At 43.1% G+C, this 17,069-nt stretch overlaps 1 protein-coding gene across 1 annotated transcript in view; it reads right to left on the reverse strand.

The window, feature by feature from the left end:
- Window positions 1–12,685: 12,685 nt before the first annotated feature.
- LOC146203251 (diacylglycerol O-acyltransferase 1-like) overlaps window positions 12,686–17,069 on the reverse strand; it is a 54,729-nt gene continuing 50,345 nt past the window's right edge. The window contains exons 13-14 of the mRNA XM_084585426.1: window positions 14,973–15,035; window positions 12,686–13,499 (exon numbers count right to left, since the gene is read on the reverse strand). Of these exons, the coding sequence (XP_084441552.1) occupies window positions 13,347–13,499; window positions 14,973–15,035 (216 nt within the window). The 3' untranslated portion in view covers window positions 12,686–13,346. The remainder of the gene's footprint in view (window positions 13,500–14,972; window positions 15,036–17,069) is intronic.

The following is a 17,069-nucleotide window of genomic DNA, read 5'->3' on the forward strand; positions in this document are numbered from 1 at the left end:
GCAGTTGAAAGCTTCTATGAAGATGTAGAATCGGCAATGCGAAAAGTAAAGACGCAGTATACTGTACTAATGGGCGATTTCAATGCCAAGGTAGGGAAAAAACAGGCAGGAGACAAGGCAGTAGGGGACTATGGCATTGGTTCTAGGAATAGCAGGGGGGAGTTACTAGTTGAGTTTGCAGAGCGCAATAACTTACGAATCATGAATACCTTCTTCAGCAAACGGAAGAACCGGAAATGGACATGGAAAAGTCCTAACGGAGAGACTAAAAATGAAATCGACTTTATAATGTGTTCAACCCCCGCCATTATGCAAGATGTAGAGGTAATTGGGAAAGTGCGATGCAGTGAACTTCGTAATAGATAGTCGTAATCAACAGGTTAGTTACAAGGCATGCAAGACTTGAATATGAATTTAAAGGCTGCTTTCGTTCACAGCGCAGTCATTTTTGCAACGTATTGAAGGTGCACCAGCATTTGTGTATCCATCGCAATGGCCAACATTTGCAAATGATTTTAGTTTTGGTCGTGTAGCACCGTGTCGAAAAAATGACATTGAACTGAAAAAATGTCATTTGATGGGAATGACATTAAATTCCCTGTGTGGCAGGGGTAAAAGTGCAATTAAACCTTCATTTCTCGCTAAATGCCTGTCCTAACTGTCCCTTATATCTTCGACCATTTTTCCAGCGCTTTAGAACGCACCACTCCAACGATCTGCTCAGTTTTGAATAAAATACTGAAGTAGTTGTCCATTGCATAAACGACGATGCAGTCAATAACGCCGAGAAACTTGGGAGAACAGAAGGTGGCAGAAGAAAGGAAGGGTAGAGAAGGCAAGTAGGTTTAATGGTCTGGATGAATACCGTATACGTGAAAAAGTTCGATAATATAAATACAAAAACACGTTACCAAAGTAAAGGCTCCTGGTCCACTTAAAAAAGGCTCGTATTCGCACTTTCCTATAAACAAAACTGGAAAAAATGCAGCCCGAAAATCGTCGTCGAAATAGCCCTCAATACATTACACACGTTGACCCGAGCATGCATACAGCTGCTTTGGTCACAAGTTATCGGGGGCGCATTTCATTCGCGAGTTTCGCGCCTCGGCGAACTCCGATTGAGGAGGCATCTCCCTGATGCGAAAACGCGTGACGGTATCAACTAGCGGGCTGCTTATAGCGCAAAAAAGAGGGCAGTAGAAGCGGAATCGTATTGCTGTTAAAGAAACCCTTGTAGATTATTCTCTGTCATGCTTAATCCTAGTTCGTAAAACAGTTGTTACTGTATTCGGATACAATTCAAGAAGAAAGCAGCATATGCCCGCTAAAGGAAGCCCTTCAGCCAATGGCGTCTACCGACCCTCATGATGTCAAGGGTAATCATTAAGCCGTGGGGATCCTTCTACCACACCCTGTTTTGTCCCGCTGGCAGCTCCAAGGGGATTATTCGCGAGAGTGGATCGACGCCAATGACTGCAAGGGGGAGGGGGGGGGGGGGCGGGTATTTTTAGGGGCAAATGGCGCTTTTTGATTGAACTGTATCAAAATATCGTTCGTCCATCTTCTATACCTTGCAAATTCACCACTTAACTGCGCCGAATGTTTATCTCTGGGGACGATAAAAGAGAACCAGCGAACTCCTTTTCTCAAGGAACATACACGTATGCCCCGTGGAATGCGGAAGAGATAGGACGGATCCTGGCGGGAGGCAAACAGCCTCATCAGGCCTATTTCATTTGAAGCCAGGGCTGCTTTGGTGGCAAGATATTGTAAGTCTATTGCAGCTAAAGTCGACCTCGAAAGAGAACACAAAGATCGAGCCTCCAAATGAGCTGGCGTCAATTGGCACGCGACTATCACTCCGATTGGTACTGTTCGTGGCGCCCTGTGACTTGACGTAGTCGGTTGTACAATTTACTGTATCATTTTTGTTCTAATGGCCATAGCTTCAGTTTGGAACCGTGGTGCAGTCGATGCTCGCTCTAACTAAATGGCTTATAGCGAAGGAGTGAATATATTAATAAGAGCGAGTTGGCGGGCTAGTTGGTTTTTCATATTTAAGGAACAGCGCATAGGACGGGACACAGAGACACAAGAAAGCACAAACACAAGGCGCTGGGTATCAATTGAGGTTTATTACAAATAGGCAGAGATTATGCAGCGAAGAGAACTGGGGGTGGAACATCGATACAGATAGTGCTCAGTCACCGGCCGTCAGAAGATTGTCACGTCACTATGTTAAAACATTCCAAATGTTTTGAACAGTCTAAATGGCTCACCGACAACGACAACAGTGGGAGCCTGCTCCGGTTCCTTACCGAAAATAAGTTACATGAGTTTCTATAATATGCCTTCTGGCAAGCTTGCGTACAAAAAAAAAAAAAAGGTAAAACATTGGCTAATGGTTGAAATTGTGGTGAAAAACAGCCATCGATGGAACACAAGATAAACAATAGATTAACAATAATGGAATATGAAGAGGAAAAGCAATGGCGGTAAGATTAATAAAACATAAAAGTTAAAAATTGAGATTGTGGTGAAAACAGCCGTAGATGAAACACAAGATAAACGATGGATTAACAATAATGGGAGATGAAAAGCAATAGCGACAAAAATCTATAAAACGTGTTTGTGCTTTTTTGTGTCTCTGTGTCCCGTCCCTTGCGCTGTTCCTTGAATATGAGTGAATATATCTAAGTTATAGCCGTTCTTCCGTCGATCGAGGATCCCATAGAAGCCTACTCATATCGCATTTCTACGAAAAGTATCTCACAATGAAATCTTAAGCAACTGCATGGAACCCTCCTGACCATATCATGCTCTGTATGTTAAAATGTCAATTTATAACAATGCCAAACACTTCCGTACCGATTCTAAACGACTATTTGCAGGACGGTTGTTCTCCAGCCTCCTCACTGCACACAGCCCGCTGCGGGAGGGCTCTGCTTCCCTGGTTTTATGGTCAGTTCAGTTCCCGTTTTCGCATACATTTGGTTGCATGACGAAAACCGCGTGGTAGCATACTCAATGCGTTTGTTGATGTCGAGCTCCTACTAAAGGAGATATTTAGCATAGCGGAGACGTACAGGCGTAGACGCATACCGGTTCACCGCCCACCGGCTGCGTACTGGCATCATCAAAATTATGAACTTTATTCTCATCGAAATAATAAAAAAAATTACAGAAGGCTTTGAGGACCTATATAGCCAAAGGCTAGAGACAGTTTTGACAAAAAAAAAATGAAAGTGGATGTACAGACAACAAATAGCGCAAAGCAGATGACAATGAGAAAATTTCACGGAAAAGATGGCAGGTTTGTTTTTTGCACAAAAAGGGAACAAAACGAAGGCTATATAAATCTTCAACATCCGAAAGCAAAAAAGAGAGACAGAAACAGTTTAACGGGGGAGGGGGGGGTTGCAAACGAGTAACGTAAAACGCTGATGTTACGCATTAGCGTGTGAAAAGAAGTAGTATCATGGCGTATGCAACAATGCGAAATGTAAAGAAAGGTGTCGATTCAAAACGGTGTGAAAAAGCAAACAGCACCCTTCACTGCGCAAGCTGAAAGGTTGTTCTCCGTGATAATGCAACGAAATAGATAATATAATAGGCATGTACTGTTTAAGGTGCAATTGAATTAATGAAATCGCGCGAGAAGAAGTTGTTGCAGATAGAATTCTTGAGTCCCTTGGAAAATGTTGGGAGTATTTTATAGCGAACGTTATTATGTCCCATATTCTATTTCCCGTTGAACATAAATATATTTAGTATTGGAGGAAGATTTGTGTTACCCAATGTGGCATTGCTTGCAGGGCGAGCTTAGGCGTGAAACGCTTGCAAATTACGAGCGCTGCGACGGAGAACAACAACGAGAGAGTAATGACTCTCTCGTTGTTGTTCTCCATCACAGCGCTCGTAATTTGCAATCATGTACCAACTAGCTCAACTTTCCGTGAAACGCAGTAGCAGGAAACGGATGGTTAACCATCAAAGCATTATACAAACTCTCCGCTATTCTTAGGTATAACGTAACTATTCGAACGGTAAAAATTTTCATCTCAGAAAATAATGACTTTCTTAAGACAGCGTAACTATAATGTGTCATTATTCTGACTGCATGCTTCTGTATTTTTATGAGATCTCCTCGCCACGGTAGTGCAGTGTGCACTGGTTAGAGCACTCGACTGCTCTGTCCAAGGATGCGGCATCGAGTCGCGGCCACGGCGGCCGCTTTTCGGAGGAGGCGAAAAACAAGGTGCCCGTGTGCTGTGCGATGCCAGTGCACGGCAAACAACCCAAGGTGATAAAAATTTCTGGAGCCCTCCACTACCGCGTCCCTCATAGTCTGATACTCAAGCTTTGGGGCGTTAAGCCACCAGAAAGCAAACCATTTTAATTGGATCAGTGTAGGTTTTCTATGCCCATTCCAAAGTTTCGACACAGTATATTAAATTACGGTAAAAAGCGAAATATATTTCGCGCAATACACTTACTTTAAATTAGTTCCGTATTTTAAACGAGGTATAGCACCTATAGCTACCACCATAGCTGTGTGAATGAGCACGGCTCTACGTTATCTGAAGCTGGTGTTGAAATTTTCACAGTATCTTCATGACATTAATATTTGGTAGACGGATATTTTTCTTTTTGAGTGTGGCTGATAACCTCATTAACAATGTACCAACTCTCTTTTGTATCGTCCGCTTTTTGTCGAATCTTACGCCAGAGAGGGAAAGAGAGAAAGAGGGAAAGGGAGATTGAGAGAAATGATATTTATTGAGAGCAGGCGTGAAATATTCGCCCCAGATGAGCAGCCTCCCCAGTCCAGGAAACCATGGACCCGACCTATCTCCCTAGTCCGGTCGACGAGAGCACACTGGTCATCTATACTGGAGCTTGACGGCTGGGTCTCCCATTGCTATTCAGTAAGTCTCTGTTGGTTATGATACCATGTTGTCCTTTGCATCGCTACACTATTTTTTACAGGGTGTTTGTCATGTTGCAAAATGTTAATTCATTTGTGTAGGGGTGGGTGATATCTCGTGTAAGGTGCCGTAGACGTGACTGTTGGTTTGTATTCCTTCTCTGGTTAGTTTCGGGTGAGGTTGGGAATATGTTCTTCTGCCAAGTCTGTGATGCAAGAGGATGTCAGTGTATTTCTTGGGTACATCCACGAAGGAGTTCAAGTGCTAGGCTGGAAATTCTTCCCTTTTGGTAATTTCTGCATGCATACCGCGAATCACTGAGTATTATGGTATGCTCAAGACACGTCGAGATGGCTAAGAAAATTGCAGCACCTTCTGCAGCATCTGTCATTTTGTTTGAAAGTTGTAGATACCTTTTCTGTAAATGTGGAATCCATGACGCTTATGGAGTGCCTTTCCAGGTACCTTGTTGATTCAGTGTATCTGGTTTCAGGATTTGTTCTGTGCACTTTGCTAATGGCTCGAACGGTTTCCTGGCGCCGGTATTTGCGGCTTTAGGATGCATATTCCGCGAGATGGGGGCTACGGTGATGTATAAGTTGATCTCATCCAGGGTGAGCTGCTTGGTTCACGCATCCCATCTTACGCCAGTAAAAAAAAAAAAAAAATCCACTCTGATAGTATTGACTGATTGCGAAGTCTTTCCCATTGTAATTAGAATTCATTTCCTTTACTGTGTCTCCATTTTTGACATCAGTGAGCTTTACGTTTTATACATTTATGATATTGTTTTGCCATCCAAGGACAAACAGGTGTATTTCTAGCGAGTGCTATTATTTATTGCCTTGTTAAGTAATGGGCTCCCATTATGGAACTTTACCGCAACATTTTCTTCATATAGGAGGCATTCGGGTGACATCACGGGCGCAATTTTGTGGTGCAGAACACGCATTTATCAGTGCACATGGCAATAAGGTGATTAGTTATGCCCGCAGCATTTCGCCGCGCTACGTGCACCACAAAATGACGGCAACTGAGACGTAGATGCATGCTCACTGTACGATGGTATAATTCATTAATAGATTGTTGTGCAGCACATCATAAACAATTCTAGTTATTTTGGCTGCAGGTCGATTGATACTACCAGTGTTAGCAGTGGAAGCGAAAATGGAAAAATGTCAGAGATCGTCTTCGTATATACGCCAGCCTGCATTCCTTTTCTGATGTTACCTAATGCACGTTCAAGAAGTCTTGCCGACGTGTTAGTAACGCGTATTGACTCGAAAATAAAATTTCGAAAGTAGACAAATTCCAGCACAAATCTCTGTAAAGCATGATAAAGGTATCAATGTTCAAATCACCTACAATAACTACCAGGAGGCTGTGCTTTTCATGCAATTTGCAAAATACCATTTTAAGTTTTTTGTTTTTTAATGCCACTGAATTTCATTTCGGTGGGCGATAAACGACCACAATCATGAGTCGACCTAGAAGCTGAACAAAAAAAGTTTCATACTCAGAAGAGCTGCTTCTGACTGCTTCCTTGCTTTTCGCATCCACCGAAAAGCGGGCGCCGCGGCTGGAATTAGATCCCTCATTTTTGGACACTGTAGTCGAACTCCCCTAACCGCTCCAACACAGCGATGGGGTTGCACCGCTAAATGTTAAGTATAAAATGCGCCTCAATTTCACCGCTTGCTAATTCGTGCTGCGATTCAACGCATGGAGTAGAATGAAGTTGCATTTGGTGGCCTCATCTATTCAAATAACACATACTTGCCTGATTTAACCAGAAATAATTCAAAACCAGGGCAGCGGTGGCGTAGCGGTAGAACATCCGCCTCGCATGCAAGAGGACCGGGGTTCAAATCCCGGTGTCGCGTAATTCTCCACCGTATTAAAAAAAAAAAAATCCGCGTGTCGATGGAATTGCATTAACAGGTTTGGGGTGCGACCTGATGCCGGTGAACACCTCCGGCAACGCACTCCTTCACCAGAACAGGAGTTGGCCACCCTGGTGCAGTAGTTGGCCACAACATCTCACGATAAGCTCCATAAAACCTCGGCCCTCAGTCACCAGCGGCTGCGGAACAACTGACCACGGCGGCGGTCAGACCTGTGACGCAGCAGGGGGTGCAAAGAACTTCTGGCTCCACTGGACAGGCCGCCATTGGAAACTGACCCTGGCAACGTTTAACATTACAACCCTAGCTAGTGAAGCTAGTTTAGCAGTGCTGTTAGAGGAACTAGAAGGTATGAAATGGGATGTCATAGGGCTTAGTGAGGCTAGGAGGCCGAATAAGGCATATACTGTACTGAACATGTACTGTGTTATCGAGGTTTACCAGAGAGGCGACAACTAGGAGTAGGTTTCCTTGTCAATAAGTATATAGCGGGTAATATAGATGAATTCTATAGTATTAATGAGAGGGTGGCAGTCATAGTTATTAGCCTTAATAAGCGGTATAAATTGAAGATTGTACAGGCCTATGCACCTACATGTAATTATGATGACCAGGTAGTTGAAAGCCTCTACAAAGATGTAGAATCGGCAATGCGAAAAATAAAGACGCAGTATACTGTACTAATGGGCGACTTCAATGCCAAGGTAGGGAAAAAGCAGGCAGGAGACCAGGCAGTAGGTGACTATGGCATTGGTTCTAGGAATAGCAGGGGGGAGTTACTAGTTGAGTTTGCAGAGCGCAATAACTGAAGAATCATGAATACCTTCTTCAACAAACGGAACAACCGGAATTAGACATGGAAAAGTCCTAACGGGGAGACTAAAAATGAAATTGACTTTATAATGTGTTCAACCCCCGCCATTGTGCAAGATGTAGAGGTAATAGGGAAAGTGCGATGCAGTGACCACAGGATGGTGAGGTCCCGAATTAGCTTAAATCTGAAGAAGGAACGCAACAGATTAGTAAGAAACTCATCAACGAATTAGCGGTGAGAAGGAGGGCAGAAGAATTCGGGATCTCGCTACAGAATAGATATTCAGCTCTAACCGAGGATGGCGACATTACCCTAGAAGCTATGAACATTAATTTCAGATATCGTTACTGAGTGTGCGGTAGAAGTAGGCGCTAGGATAGTTGGAGAGGATAGCGGTAAGCTGTCTAAGGAGACGAAAGATTTGATTAAGAAACGCCAGAGCATAAAAGCTTCCAATCCAACAGACCAGATCGAATTGGCCGAGATATCAAAGCTAATCAATAAGCGCAAGGTGGCTGATATAAGGAAGTATAACATGGAGAAAATTGAGCATGCTGTAAAGAACGGGGGAAGCCTTAAAGCGATAAAGAAGAAATTGGGCATAGGCAAAAACCAGATGTATGCGATAAGGGACAAGGCGGGCAACGTCATCTCGAATATGGACAAGATAGTCAAAGTAGCCGAGGAGTTCCATACAGATCTCTACAGTAGCCAAAGTAGTCAGGACCGTAACGAGATTAGCGCCAGGAAAAAACAGTCCGATGTTCCACCAGACACGAAGGACGAGGTCAAGAAAGCATTAGAAACTCTGAAAATGGGGAAATCAGCTGGGGAGGATCAGATAACTACAGATTCGCTAAAGGACGGGGGGGGGGGGGGGGGGGGGGGATATCGTGTTAGAAAAACTGGCCACCCTGTATGCGCAGTGCCTGGTGTCATCGACGGCACCGGAACCATAGAAGAATGCAAACATTATCATCATTCATAAGAAAGGGGACTCTAAGGACCTTAAAAATTACAGACCAATCAGCTTACTGTCTGTTACGTATAAGGTATTTACTAAGGTAATCGCTAATAGAATCAGAACAAGCTTAGACTGCAATGAAGCAAATGATCAAGCAGGTTTTCGGAAACAGTACTCTACTATCGATCATATCCATACCATCAATCAGGTGATAGAAAAATGCTCGGAATATAACCGGCCCTTATACATAGCATTCATTTATTACGAAAAAGCATTTGACTTAGTTGAAACATCGGCGGTGATGCAGGCATTGCGAAATCAGGGGGTAGACAAGCCGTATGTGAAAGTGCTGGAAGATATATATAGTGGCTGCACAGCAACCATAGTTCTGCATAAAGAAAGTAACAAAATTCCCGTAAATAAAGGTGTTAGGCAAGGAGACACAATCTCCCCAGTACTATTCAGAGCTTGCTTAGAGGAAGTATTCAGAGACTTGGAATGGGAGCAGTTAGGGATAAGGGTAGATGGAGAATACCTTAGTAATCTGGGATTTGCTGATGACATTGCCTTGCTAAGCAACTTGGGGGATGAAAGATCTACCAGTGACTAACAGGTGCCCTCACTGTGACCCTCCACCTGACGTCTGCGATGTGCGTCACTGGTTGTGGACGTGTCCATCAACGACTCACATTAGGCAACGGATAATCATAAAGGTGGGCCTGCGGTGGAATCGCGATAGTGATTATGAGAAATGGACAATCGCTATACTACCAACCTTCTCGAATACATAAGCACAACTGGACATCACTCCTTCTTTTAACCTTCTATCTCCTGCATCCCATTCCCCCTTTCTCAACGTATGCCTTGTGGCAAACTCTTCGAAAAAAAAAAAAACTGCAAATAATGATTGATGACCTAGACAGGAAAAGTAGAAAGTAGGCTTGAAAATCAATATGCAGAAGACTAAGGTAAATGTTCAACAGCCTCGGGAAGGAGCAGCAGTTTACATTAGGTAGCGAAGTACTGGAAGTAGTAGGCGAATATGTCTACTTAGGACAGGTAGTAACCGCAGATCCGGACCATGAAAAGGAAATAACAAGAAGAATAAGACTGGGATGGAGAGAATTTGGCAAGCACTCGCAGATTATGACTAGCAGCTTACCGGTATCGCTCAAGAGGAAAGTATAGAACAGTTGCATCTTACCTGTACTCACCTATGGGGCTGAAACGTGGAGGCTAACCAAGAGGGTTCTACTTAGGTTGAGGACAACCCAGACGGCTATGTAACGAAAAATGGTAGGGGTAACATTAAGAGATAGGAAGCGTGCAGAGTGGGTCAGAGAAATAACTTAAGTTACTGACATTCTAGCGGAAATTAAGAAGAAGAAATGGACATGGGCAGGACATGTAGTGCGAAGAGAGGATAACCGATGGTCGCTTAGGGTAACAAACTGGATTCCAAGGGAAGGAGAGCGTAGCAGGGTGCGGCAGAAAGTTAGGTGGGCGGATGAAGTTAAGAAGTTCGCGGGGGTCAAATGGATGCAGCTAGCACAGAACCGGGTTAAGTGGAGACATGTGGGAGAGGCCTTCGCCCTGCAGTGGGTATAGTCAGACTAATGGACTAATGATGATGATGAATTCAAAACCTGCATCGTCTGCTGCGACATAAAGCCTAACAAGGAGCATACATCGCAATGGTTCTTGGGCCGCAATCTCCACTAAATTAATTTACGTCGAAGTAAATTCGCTGCCACTTCCAGTTCAGACCGGTCGTTAACACAGAGGAAGCGAGGTGGATGAGAACCACTGCTGCGTGTGCTGCTTGATTTGGATCTCTGTCGCAGTAGAGGATGGGATTTTAAATTGATTTCGGCTGAATCAAGCGAGCCTCCCATCCTAACATGTTATTACAGAAAATGGAGCATTCATTACCACTCCATGCGTCTAATTGCCGCGCAAAGAAGCAACCGGCAAAGCTTAGAGAAGCAATTTACATGTTGCAGATAGTGATGCAACACTTGCTATTGATAAACAAATTGGGAGGGTGTACATATTTGTTCCGTTTTACCCAAGTATAAGCAATAGCATTGACGAGGAAAGAGTGATCGTTTTGCGATAAAAATGCACCAAGAAGGTGTTGATTTTTTCTCGGGCTTCATATGCTTGAATGAAATATCAGCATGCAATTGTTCATGCAGATTTGATCGATTTCAGATTTTGTGCACTACATTCAGATACAGTGTGACGTAACCAAAATTGAAGTTAGAATGGCAATGGATATTTAGAGTTAGAATGGAGAATGGGAGGATATTTGGAGTGGAATATATATTTGGAGTTAGAATGGCTATGGAGTTAGAATGGATATCCGCAATCTCTTTATCGCATGTCATAAGAACAACAGTTGGTTTTTCTCGCTTTTTCATGAGGACCTTACATTCCGACACCCATGCAAACTTCCACTGCTTTTCACGTTTAGTCTGCATAGCTTTTCCAAACGAAATCCTGTTTTCGCGACACAAGTTTTCGTGGAAGCATATTAGTTCATTTGTTCTCGTAACTGAGTGCTCATGCAGTGAGCCATTTTTTTTTTCTGGCTGCTTGCATGATCTCATCCCGGGGTTTCCTTGAAGTGAATTTCACAGCTATGTTTTTGGCAATTTCCTTTTGCCCTTGCGCGATGAACTGCACTAACATCAGTGTCGGCAAGTTCCACAGCATGAAAGCAAGCAGTAGCCTTCTTGAAGTTCTTATCCAAATCCTCGCTTTCATTGCAGGGGTCATCTTTCAGCTCAGATTAATTTCGCCTGATGTATTTTCTTAAGCTTGAATTATTTTTTAGTTGTTTTTCTAGTTTATCTTTGTCTTTGTCTCATTGAAGCCTATGGTTTTCTACTTCCGGCATATTTTTACACAGATTCTTGATGTCGTTCGTGAGTTTTTAAAAACTTTCATTTATTAACGTCACTGGCAGTCCGGCAGACTGTAACTATGCTGGCATGGCAGCGACCTAGCATAGACGTAAACCGGCTTACCGGACGCTTTCTTCGCAGGCTCATTGGCATGGGTATGACAAGGCGTAGATATTGCGCGTGTCCAGCCGGCGTCCGGTAAACCGTTTTACATGCGCCTGATTTGACCCTCAAAAGGTCCCCCACGCAGCCAATGGCGTCGACAGCTTTTCGTTAATATCCCCCCCCCCCCTCCCCTTTCTGACCTGTAGGAAGGACAAGGCAGGCTACGTGGCAGATGAAAGGAGGTACCACGCCCTAATCAGATTACCCGTGGCATCACAAGGGTCGGTCGACGTCCATATTCTGCTTTAATGGTGTCTGCTGTTTTTTACTTGAGCAGTGCGTCTCTGCTGTGCTAAATACCTGTATAACAGGTCCAGTGAAGGAAAACGAAAACAATTTCCATGGACCAGAAGTCGGCCATCATCAAAGTTCTGGCGTATTCATTTTATACAAGATCGTCCTACCATGGGATGATGAAGTGTTGTGGCACGTGAGCGTGAGCTTTGCGGCGAAGCCTAACAAAGACAATTGCTTGCGAAGAAAGACGTTGCGCTCCCTCTTTTCAGCGGCCTGCCTTTTACGTAGAGAATGCATTCTCAAGTAAGTCAGTCCCTCCCCGCCTTCTAGGAGATTCTTCATCCGAGATTCGTTTACTATAGTACTGAAACACATGCGGGCCGAGGTAAAAACGATCGCGTTTTGGCGAGGCTGAAATATTCGTTTGGTGTACATCATACAGTGCATTGAGCTACGTGGTGGGCGCTCGGTGCGAGGCCTGAAGGCTCCCGTCGCACATATATCGACGGCACAGTTGAACGCCAGCTTTGGTCCTCGCTATACACAGCGGCATGCAAACCCACTGGCAAGACATTCACGTAACTAAGGTCACGTACCACTATAACGAAGCACCGTCTATAGAAAAATCACGGAATTCTTCAACTTTGTTATAACGAAGTTCAAACGTATTCCCAGTCTTTATTTCTTCATGACACTACCATGTTATGCAGCTGTAATGAACATAATGTGATACAAGCATTACTCGGCTTATAAGGCTCCGAGATTTCATTTCAACACCTATCCTTCCTTGTACTTGTATCACACATATCTCGCTTCTTCCTCAATTGATCATCCACTCAAAATGATGAATATGTGATTAAATCTTCTACGTTGTCATTCGTGGGCAGGCAAAACGGCAGTGGTTCTGTTGAGAATGATTTTTTATTCAAATCATGAATGGACTTTAGCAATCGGGTGAGAACTTTTGAAACCTGCATGGTTCCAGAAGCATTCTGCTGTGCTCTTTTCTGAGCATGTTTAATCGATGCCATACTTCGCGGTTCTGCGGGAAAAATAAAATGTTATCACTTGACGGTCGCCTTGGACGACCGGAAAGGCGAACGCACTCAATACAGCGTATTATATTAAAAAAAAAAGGCAAATAAAACCTCACATGCGATTTTGTTCATTTGGTGATCTTTGCACAACAATCACATGGCCCGACATGTGTAGAATGCTGAAGAGAAAAAATTAGGCCAGAAAGATACAAGGTAGGGGAAATATACTTTGGAACCCCGTTGACACTTCCCTTTACCTGTACGATACGATAAATGAACTAGAAAAGCGCACAGCGGAAGCCAAGCGATGTACTTTAAAGCCATAGGTCTGATAAACAGTGTCTTTTTACAGCAGCATCCCTGTATTCTCTCCCTCTCTCATTTATTTCTACGGATGCCCCGTGAGGATGCAATAATACTCGCAGTAGTAAATAATAATAGCAGCAGGCATGAGGAGTAAGAAGAGGACTAAGATTATTGCGTTGCCAGCGTTCGGATATCGCTTTGGGATGACGTTGTCGTAGAGATAGAAGAGTGGTAGCTGCAAAAGAAACAACAGCACAAATAAGGCATGATAAGGCTTCATGCGTTCACTTATACAAGAAGTGATAATCAACAAGTTGTTGGCTGCTTTTTCCTACATTTCTGCAAAACTTTTTATGCAGTCTTGCACAGTCTCCTATTTACTAAATCAGACGCTTATAAGCTTGACTATAAATAATCAAATGAATTGCCGAATATTTGTCATCAAGGAGACAGGCTGCTGTTCTGAACAGTTTTTCTTCCCAACACACTTCAGTGACCTCAGTAGTTCCCCAAGGCTCTGTGTTCGGTCCGCTGTTGTTCTTGTTATATATTAATGATATTTCATTTGGTATACGGTCTTCCTTTAGATTCCATTAGAGTGGTTGCTGGTAATTGTGTTATTTATAGAGCAATTAGTCCAATTCTGATTCACAAGTCTTGCAAGATGATTTACACGCTGTAGCAGGTTGGTGTACGAGTTAGGATATATGTCATTAAATACAAATAAAACTATTCACGTCACCTTTACAAAAAAACGCACTTGCCGTACGTATATATGTATAGAATTGGTGAGATTACATAAAGCACAAGTAAGGAATTTAAATATATGGGTGTCTTTTTTACATCGGATTTATGGTGGAAGATACGTAAATTGTATTGCAAATAGGGTAACGTCAGTTTTGTGGGTTTTTTAAGGAGAAATTTCAGGCGTCTTCAAAGTAACTTAAGAATCCAGCAATACTTTAGTCATGTTCGACAAATACTAGAATATGGATGTGTTTGTTAAAACCCTCACACAGCTGAGCTTATAGGCAAATTAGAAAAACTCTAGAACAGGGCAGTCAGATTTGTTCTAGGTAATTACAGCCGGAAACTTAGCATGACAGAGAGCAAACATGAAATAAATGGCAAGAGCTAAGGCACCGTAGAAGAAATGTTAGATTAAATTTTTTTATAACATTTATTACTGTTAAACAGGCATCACCCGCGAGTATATCCAGGCACCAAATTACATATCAAAGCGATTGAACCACGACTTGAAGGCCAGAGAATTTTCTTGTAGAGTTTCTTGTAGAATTTTCTCGTCTTGCGTTACTCCTTTTTTTTTTGTTGTTGTTGTTGTTAGAAATTTCCGAGATTGAAACAGTTTGCCATCAAGCACTGTGTATATTTCGTTTACCATGCATTGAAATGATATGTAACATCACAGTTGAGTAGTTACTTGCTGTAGTGCCCTACGGGAATTTCAGGTATTCAATAAACAATAAACTGACGAATAAATTTAACTGCAAGTAAGAACTTTTTCTCTCCATCTTTTTCACAGCAATCCTAAGTTACCTAACGAAATTTTAACGCCCACACTGAAGACGCCTACACGCGAGCTCAGTTTGTAAAAGCCTTGTTGTAGCGGCCTATCTCTAACTGAAAAGAAAGGAAAATAATTGATCGGGAATGAGACAAGGAACTGCATTGAAATTGCGTAACTTACTTGCAAAGCCATGCCGATGAATGCCCAGCCGTAAACCCTCTTGAGCGGCAGGCTCATGATATACTGCAAAGCCAAAGATTTGCGTTAAAATGCTCATTTCGGTTCGCAGCTGCAGAGCATAGTGAGTCGCGTGTTCATATCTGATTTTTCTTTCCATAAAGCACCACCGCGACTCTAACAAGCCTCAGTGAATTTCAAGTGCCGCTGTTGTGTTGTCTTGCTCGGTCCTTCTTCGTCTAATGTCAGAGTGCGCCACTAGGCTTCGAGTAGGCAAAGAAAGATTGACTTATGCATCCGTCTACGCGTTCCCACCGGACATGCATTAACAGCTTACAATTTCTTCTGTAGACGCCGTCATAGTTTTGCAGTTACAATGCCTATTGTCTAATTTTCTCCTTCAATTTAAACACAAGTTTATTGTTTATTTCAGATATTTTTAATCCTCATTGGAATTTTTATAGGATGGGCATTTAATTGAACGCAGGCTTTAACATTGGCCAGTTAAACGTTGCGCCGATGGGCTAGTGACTCGTTCCACCATCGGACAACAATAAGTCCGCCTCGTACGGCAGAAGCCCATTATGCGGCCCTTTTTAGTCAATGACCCCTTTCCCAAGCATTTTATTCCAAAAGAACCGAACACCAGTACGGGGGAAAGCTTGTACCCATTGAAAACCGGTGAGTACCTGGCGGCACAGAGAATCGAACCTGGTACCTCCTGAATGCAGTACATATTAAGGTCACAATTCACGAATATGAAAAAGAAATCAGTTAGCAGGGAATAAATAATGTTATATACAACACATTTGGTAGGAAATAATGCAATTAATAATGTAGTAATGCAGTAGATTTCTTGTACAGTCATGTGAGTTACCTGTTATATTACTCTATAATCACTCTGGAGTAGCGTGTCGTCTAGCGCACTAGCTTGAAAGGGCACAGTATTTTCTCAGAACCCTGGGGCAGATTTTGCTCACTAAATGTACGGAGTGCTGTACTTTTGGCAACACAAGTATTTTTCTCACTTGTAATCATATTTATTTCACGCAATTAACCATGTCAGGATATGTATAATGACTGTGCCGAGTGTTCTGCATGATGTTAACAATTGGAAGACGCCCGCCACAGTGGCTGTGGGGTTATGACGCTAGACTGCTGAACCCAAGGTCGTGGGATCAAATCCAGGCCGCGGAGGCCGCTTTTCAATGGAGGCGAAAAGGAAAGCACCCGTATGATGTGCGATGTCAGTGCAGGTTAAAGAATCCTAGGTGGTCGAAATTTCCTGAGCCCTTTAGTACGGCCTCTCTTATAGCCTGAATCACTTTGGGGTGATAAACTCCATAAACCAAACCAGTTAGAAGACCTTAAAACATCGGTTGAAATCATGGTGATTGCTTTAGCTTCGCATGTTTTGAAGCAAAATTGAGCTTCCATTGTCCGCCATAATGACACCCGTGACGTCATTTGAATACCTCCTATATGCTTACTCATGTTAAGGGTCGCACAAAATTGCCAAAGCTCCATCTTCTGATTTTATATTAGCGTGCTCACAAACCGGCAGCACAATTCTGAACCTATACGTATTCGGGCAAACCTTCTAACGAGCAATGCATAAAGTTATTTTATTACAGCAGGCTTTTCCAAAAGGGCTATCTACTCAGTGCGCGATGCAGCTCATGCGGTATTCTTGCGCGGAGTTTCGTAATCTTCTGCTTTGTAGCTCTTTGAATAAACGGAACCTAACGGGTAGGTAGAATGTGCCAGGTGTTGCTAGCTGTTACTAATACAGTCATTCACCAACAACTTGATCGCACGCATCACGTGTACCAGGCCCGAAGAGGACTGGTTAATTACGCATTAGTCCGCTGTATCGTCCTGAATATAATATGGAGGATTAAGGTTGCAATTTGGACAACTTGGTACTGATTCATGGTTCAACCGCGCGGGAAACACAATACGAAGAAAACAAACAACACGAGCGCTTTAGTTGTGTGTGTTCGTATTGTGTCTACCGGTGTTGCGTTACATAGTAAACGGATGCTCCCTCTTTCCTGTACGGCCGACGGTAACAGAGAAACGATCACGTTCGTCACAAAA

The sequence above is a fragment of the Amblyomma maculatum genome, chromosome 1 (assembly GCF_055883805.1).
Source record: "Amblyomma maculatum isolate TAMU_Amacu chromosome 1, ASM5588380v1, whole genome shotgun sequence".
In the NCBI taxonomy this organism is placed as follows: Eukaryota; Metazoa; Arthropoda; class Arachnida; order Ixodida; family Ixodidae; genus Amblyomma; species Amblyomma maculatum.